This window comes from Sinocyclocheilus anshuiensis, unplaced genomic scaffold (genome assembly GCF_001515605.1).
Source record: "Sinocyclocheilus anshuiensis isolate Anshui unplaced genomic scaffold, SAMN03320099.WGS_v1.1 scaffold1916, whole genome shotgun sequence".
NCBI lineage: Eukaryota > Metazoa > Chordata > Actinopteri > Cypriniformes > Cyprinidae > Sinocyclocheilus > Sinocyclocheilus anshuiensis.
The window spans coordinates 557,809-565,867 of NW_015558589.1; the positions used below are offsets into that span (position 1 = coordinate 557,809).

At 39.1% G+C, this 8,059-nt stretch overlaps 1 protein-coding gene across 1 annotated transcript in view; it reads left to right on the forward strand.

The window, feature by feature from the left end:
• nrxn2b (neurexin 2b) overlaps nt 1-8,059 on the forward strand; it is a 128,580-nt gene that overhangs the window by 117,859 nt on the left and 2,662 nt on the right. Inside the window, exon 8 of the mRNA XM_016475683.1 lies at nt 7,703-8,020. Within this exon, the coding sequence (XP_016331169.1) occupies nt 7,703-8,020 (318 nt within the window). The remainder of the gene's footprint in view (nt 1-7,702; nt 8,021-8,059) is intronic.

Genomic DNA, 8,059 nt, shown 5'->3' on the forward strand with positions numbered 1-8,059 from the left:
TCCAGATGTCCCAAACAGTCGGAAGGGAGCTTCATCAGAGAAAATAGCTTTGCACCACTTTTAACGGTCCTGGTGCTTGCTGGACACTCTGGGACGTCCTGAAGACTTCTTCACTGCAGCCGAACCTCTCTCCTTGAAGTTCTTGATGATCCGGTAAATGGTTCTTTCAGGTGTAATATTCTTTGTAGCAATTTCCTTGCATGTGAGGCCATTTTAATGCAAAGAGATGATGGCTGCACGTGTTTCTTTGGAGGTAACCATTGCTAACAAGAACACAATGATTGGAAACGCTTCTTCCCTCCTTTTATAGCAATCAGTCTGCTCTTACAATCTAATTAGTGTGATAGTGATTTTACCTGACTAGTACTCATTCACACTTTCACATGTGCTGCTGATATGATTAGTCAATTCATGTTAGCTGGTCATTTTGTGTCAGGATCAAAAAACTGTGATTTTTTTTTTTTTGTGAAAAGTTCATCACCTTAGCAACAGGCCAGAATCCGCCTAACCACCAATAATGCTTCAGGAACCACTCAGAACGGCCCAGCAACCTCCAAGGCACACCATAGCAACCATCTGAGGGTGTGCAGCAGTTCATCTGTGTTTTTGAAAGCAAATATTTCTATTGCACACTGGAGCAGACAAAAGGACAAAGAGAGCAAACAAATTGTGTGACTCACCGTCAAATGCTGGACAGCAAAGTAAAAGAAAACAAGAAAGATAAAGTACAAATCAAACACAGAGAAGAGAGCGAGGCTCTGACTGGCATCAGCATGTTCCTCACGTTTGCTGTATCATGGGAGAGATGGATGAGCCACAGATGAAGCAGAGAGATACGGACGGATGGATGGAGGGACAGAAATCTCCGCATTGCGTTTCTGCTCCAGGGTCCCACAGAAACGTCCCTTATCTCAGCTGATCTCCATGGGCCAATTAATCTCTGCCCACATTAGAAGCTCCTAATTACATCATTCGCTGGAGCCTGCTGACCATTCTCTAGTTTATAATGAGCTGAAACTACAATCGCACAACAATCTGACTGTAACACACAAACACACCACAGTATGACTGTTAGACACAAATATGCGACAATCTGACTGTTACACACAAACATGCGACAGTCTGTCTGTTACACACAAACACTACATACAGACTGTTACACACATACACACTACTGTCTGACAGTTACACAAACACAAAACAGTCTGACTGTTACACACAAACACAACAGTCTGACTTTTACACACAAACACACTACAGTCTGACTGTTATACACAAACACAAAACAGTCTGACTGTTACACACAAACACACTACAGTCTGACTGTTACACACAAACACACCACAGTCTGACTGTAACACAAACACACGTCAGTCTGACTGTTACACACAAACACACTACAGTCTTACAAACATGCGACAGTCTGACTGTTACACACACACTACAGTCTGACTGTTACACACACACTTTACAGTCTTTTACTCAAACACACTACCGTCTGACTGTTACACACAAACACACGACAGTCTGACTGTTACACACACAAACTAGTCTTTTACTCACAAACACACTAGTCAGACTGTTACACACAAACACACAACAGTCTTGACTGTTACACACAAACACACTACAGCCTGACTGTTACACACAAACACACTACAGTCTGACTTATACACAAACACACTACAGTCTGACTTACAAACAAGCGACAGTCTGACTGTTACACACAAACATGCGACAGTCTGACTGTTACACACAAACACGAGACAGTCTGATTGTTACACGCAAACACACTACAGTCTGACTGTTACACACAAACGCGACAATCTGACTGTTACACACAAACATGTGACAGTCTGACTGCTACACACAAACACACTACAGTCTGACTGTTACACACAATCACACTACAGTCTGACTGTTACACACAAACACACAACAGTCTGACTGTTACACATAAACACACGACAATCTGACTGTTACACACAAACACACTACAGTCTGCCTGTTACACACAAACACGAGACAGTCTGACTGTTACACACAAACACACAATAGTCTGACTGTAACAAACACACGTCAGTCTGACTGTCACACACAAACACACTACAGTCTGACTGTTACACACAAACACACAATAGTCTGACTGTAACAAACACACGTCAGTCTGACTGTCACACACAAACACACTACAGTCTGACTGTTACACACAAACACACAATAGTCTGACTGTAACAAACACACGTCAGTCTGACTGTCACACACAAACACACTACAGTCTGACTGTTACACACAAACACTACAGTCTTTTACTCACAAACACACTGCAGTCAGACTGTTACACACAAACACACTACAGTCTGACTGTTACACACAAACACACTACAGTCTGATTGTTACACACAAAAATACACGACAGTCTGTTACACACAAACACATGACAGTCTGACTGTTACAAACACTACAATCTGACTGTTACACACAAACACACAACAGTCTGACTGTAACTCAAACACATGTCAGTCTGACTGTTACACATAAACACACCACAGAGTCTGTTAGACACAAACACATTAAAGTCTGACTGTTACACACAAACACGAGACAATCTAACTGTTACAAACACACAAACACAAACACACAACAGAGTGTTAAACACAAACATGACAGACTGACTGTTACACACAGACACACACACACTACAGTCTGGCTGTTGCACACAAACACACTACAGCCTGACTGTTACACACACACAAACAACAGACTGTTACAAAGACAACAGTTTGACTTTTGCACACAAACATACTACAGTATGACTGTTACACACAAACACACTACAGTCTGACTGTTACACACACACAAACACCAGACTGTTACAAAAACAACAGTCTGACTGTTACACACAAACAGAATACAGTCTGACTTTTACACACAACAGTGTTACACACAAACACAACAGACTGATTGTTACACACACACACAAACACAACAGTCTAACTGTTACACACAAACACACAACAGACTGACTGTTACACACAAACACACAACAGCGTTATATCTCAAACCTACAGCTGCATAGATAGATTGTGATGATGAGTGTTATAGACATAGAATTACAGTATACAGGGTGAAACCATGATTTATATACTGTTTTAGTATTTATAAATACTAAAGTTCTAAGTTCTATTTTTAACGTCAATTTTCAGTTTTCAAGTTTACATTTTAACAATGTTGCCATTTTATCATTTTTAAAAATATATTTCTATTTAGCTTTAATTTATTTTTTATTTTAAGTTTTAGTATTTTTATGGACTATTGCCATTTTTATTAGTTTTTATTAATATTTATGTTTTTTTATTTATTTTAATTTCAGTTTAAGTAAATACATTATGGGTATTATGGCTTTTCCCATTTTTATGTTTCTATTTAACTTTAAATTATTTGTATTTCCGTTTTAGTCAATTTTGCCCTTTTTATTAGTTTACATTTCTGTTTAGCTTTCATTTATTTTTATTTCAGTTTTGGTAACTTTATTATGGGCTTTTCCCATTTTTATTAGTTTGTTTTGGGTAGGGGCTAATATTTCTATTTGGCTTTATTTTTATTTCAGTTTTAGTAGTTTTGTTTTGGGCTTTTGTCATTTCAATTAGTTTTAGGGAGGAGGGGGTTATATTTCTTTTAGCTTTAACTTATGTCAGTTAGTTCCCAAGGCAACATTTCTAATTTTCACGATTTTTACTTTTTTTATTTAATAATTCTATTTATATAAACATTGATATATTTATATGCAGTCAACAAAGGTGATTTTGAATAGTTTTAGTTAACAACGCTGTATGCAGTGAAGCATTTATCCTTCATATACATGCATTATATGTGAGGCATTCCAACACTGAATTCTTATGTATATGAAGAAAAACCATATACATATAAGAACAAGAAGCAGGTTTTGATTTATAGCTTTATAAATTGGTTTCATTGGCTTTATAGAAACAATAAAGCAGCTCTGTGTCTCTTCGTATATAATCAAGATATTCTTAATTTATTAGTTGCAGAAGCAAGTCTAACAAAACACGCTGCATATGAAATGTGTGGTTTGATGTGAAGCAAGTACATTTATAGAGGTTAATCTCAGTCTCTCTGAGCGTCTAGGCTCCCGGTGTCTTCTGTCGTCAATTATTAAGCGTCGGGGCCGGTCTCACCCCCACCGTCACTCTAGTGTTCAGCTTCAAAATCAAATTAGCTAAGAGAGAGACAACTCCAATCTCAGCCTTCCCCATGGCCTGAGCGCCCACGGCAAACAGTAGTCACATTTCCAGCTTTCATTACTGTGTGTGGATGTAAACAGGCTCCTGGATGTCCAAAACAAGCTGGATGTTTTTCTGGACATAGGAGTCTCTTTCATTGTGCTGCTCATCTTGACATTAATGTGATCCAGTAGCGCATGCGTTCAACTTGCAGGGTTCTGCTCAAACCTCCAGGACAAAACACTTCCTTAGTATTTTTGTCTTATTTTCAAGTACAAATATCTAATCATTCTCAAATCAAGATATGAATTACTTGAGAGGCAAAACAATGTTAGATAACAAATCTTGTTTTCTGAAAAAGAAAAAAAAATCTAAATTAAGTGTTTACGCGTTAAACAAGAAAAAAATATCTGCCGATCAACTTGTTTTCCATTTGAATTAAGGTCATTTTTCTGACCCCACTGGTGGATAGTTTTTGCTTCCTAAAAGCATGAAGTCACTTCATTTTGATGCATTTTTTTCAGAGAACAAGACTTAATATCTTAAATAATTTTGCTTCTAAAGTAAATGTAACTTGATTTAAGGAAGTTTAGATATTTGTACTGCAAAACATGACAAAATACTGTGGAAGAAAATCATCTTTTGCAGTGCATTTAGACTTAAATCTCAGAATCATTAACAATATTTGGTGTAATGTAACTAAGTATTTAATTACTGAGAGGGATTACTCTTGAGTTTTCTGTAATTTAATTACTGTTACTTCTGATGTAATTGCATTACATATTTTATAAGCTATAAAACAAATTCTATATAAAACAATAGTGGATTTAACATAGAAATGTATCATCTAATGTTAGAAAATTTGTTTAATGTAACCTTTAAATACTTTGGTCAGCTCAAGAATAATTTGTTTTCATTCAAGAATCAACTTTATTGAAATAATTAAAAGAGCCATTTCATGTCTGTCCTTGTTTTGTTCAACTGGTCGAGGTTGATATGGCATGCATTACTTTTTGAGAGATAGTAATCTAATTACACTGTCGAAGATGTAATTAGTAGCTAGTAATTAATGACTTGTTTAGAGTATCTTACCCAAGACTGATCATGAATTCAGTGAAGGAGAGAAAGAGATGTTTTGTTTTTGTTTTGTTGCTGTGCTTGTATTTCCATTTTCTCCATCTCAAAACTGCAGTATAAACACAAAAGTGTGTATTTTTTACTCCGAGTTTATGCAGGTGCTCTGTGCTAGACTAGTCCAGGTTTATTGATTTAATTCTGTGCATTTCTCACTGTTAATGACATTTAATTTGCCGGTTAAAGAACAGTGCGTCTTTGGTAGTTTGTCTGGCTTAAATTGCATCTCTCGCGATGGATTTGCAACAGACAGATGTAAGTGTCATTTGTTGCAGTTTAAGAAATAAAAGCACGAATAAAGCTGCAGTCATTACTCCAGTTACTGATGGTGCTCAAGGTGGCACTTACTCACTCCAGACAATCATCGTGAAACAAGTGAGAACGGTGCGCTGAGCATGTGAGATATTCGTTTGTACTCATGTGTCATGATGCTGTTCTGATGTTGTTCTTGTTGTCAACGCAACTGTCACAGGAGGCAAAGTTTGACCAATCACAGACTACTGGAACAAAGATTTCTAATCTATAACGAGATTTGTCACGAACACACAGACAGGCCGATGGGTTGCGCACACATTCACTGACTTGTGCGTCTGCGGATTGACGGTTTGAGGAGGTTTATCGTTCACATATCTTTGCTCGTTTCCATCAGTTCTCCTTCAAGTGCATTTTAGAGAAGATACTAGAAGGTAATCGTCAGGATTGAAGGTTCCTCTCCTGTGAGCGATTCTGCCCTCTCTGGGAACAGATTGCTCTGGATTTCCTTGCGTATCGTAAGATATTCCAACAAATTTAATAAAAGCAGGAAATATTGTTGTGCCCGGTGGCACATTAACACATCGGCTCGTATAATTCACAAACCGGCGGTGTCAGTTACTGAATTATCAGACTCCATTCGGCGCCCTTGACAGATCGTTCCTCTAAACGGCTGGTCGCCTCCAGCGGCTTTTTCTAGCAATGGATATAAAAGATTTGTCGACGGTGAACCGGCATTCATTTTATACTGAACCGTTCCCCAGACTCTCAACCCGCAGATGCACGCCTCTACGCCGGGGCTGTTGGGTGGGGCAGACTCTGTGAAAGATGCCATTAACATACTTTCCTTTTCAGCTTCTAACAGATGTATGTGTGTTCTGAATGTTAATGTCTCCTTTTCTCCTGGTGGATTTTTTTGAGCTTAATGACTCTGTTCATCAATATGCAAACAGGATGGTCTTTTTGAAGGTTCTGCTGGTTAAGGGGAGGGTGCCGTGTTGATGCCATGGTTTGAGGAGGTTTCCCAAAGTGCACAGATCAGAGCCAAACAGTCCTTCCCCCCCTAAGCAATGTTTGTCACACTAATTTGCCTCATCATATGAATAACAATGATGTGCATTATGTGTTTAAACAAAACAATCTCTTCTGCACCCCGTTTTCCTAGATTCATGCTCCATTTCAGGTGTTGATGCCACAGATGAAACTGTTTGACAAATCTGAGCTGAATCCTAATGAATACTTGAATACGTCTTGTGTAATTTCAACTTTTGACATTCCTTGACAAGCCAGTTCCAGGGGAAAAAATGGGCTTTTGTTATTCATGGTATGAGATTTCAAAGGGAAAGGCTTATGGATAATTATCTTGAAAGATTTGGTCTGTGTTTTGGGGGGGAAAGTCTTGTGGGACAGTAATTTGAAAATATCACCTTCGGTACCCCGGGGTGAGCGTGGGAAGTTTTGCATATAGATCCTCATCATTAGCAAGCTATCACCATGCCAACGGGGAGTGGGGATTATGAGCTTTATGAGCTCCGAGAAATCGTTCACTGAATGATGAATTCAAAACACTTTACCTACTTTGAAACATGGGCTGAAATTTGTTTATCACTATCCCAGAACAATCTTACACAGCTTTCTTTTTGTAATTTTTTTTTCATGCAAAAATCATGCGGCCAATTTGTTAATGTAAGTGACCTGTACTACGTGGTTTGCTCTCTTCTTAAACATGCAGTCAGTGAGTGGAGGTTAGCACAGCTAGCATTAGCATTAACACAGACGTAGAACTGTTTTTGTAGGATTTTTATATGAATGTACATTCTAGCTGGTCTAGCACATGCTTAAGTTTTAATGTTTCTCTGTATTACTCTAACCTTGTAATGTATATGACTGTAATGCCTTAGCATTAGCCTAGCTGTTTATAGTCCGATTTTAAATAGATGCTAACGAAACTAACTTTAGAACTAACCTCATTAAGTCTTAGTGCTGTTCTAATGATGGTTCTTCTCTCTCTCTTGTGCATTAATTTGCTCGGGTTCCAACTAACGCCGTGTTCCTTCTCTCTTTCATCCTAGGAGGTGAACTAGTGTTGCCAATTATAACTGTGGATTCCCTTGACCCCCCGTCAATTGTGACACGTTACCCCATAATCCCCCCACCCCCGACCTATCGCCCCTTCTTCACCTTGCTCGAGACCACCAAAGAGTCTCTCCCCTTGCCCGGCCGACCCCCCTGTCTGCTGGACCAGGAGGACTGCGAAGAGCCCATGGAGGTCTCAGCCTTCGGCTCGGGCGAGATGACGGAGTCCGACGATGAGGACTACTATAAAAACTCCCCCCTTGTCACTGATCGGACCGTACTCCCCCCTCCCCCCGCGGCCGGGAACCCCCGAGGTGACCGGCCATTCGCCCGTTTGCCCAAATCCCATCGGC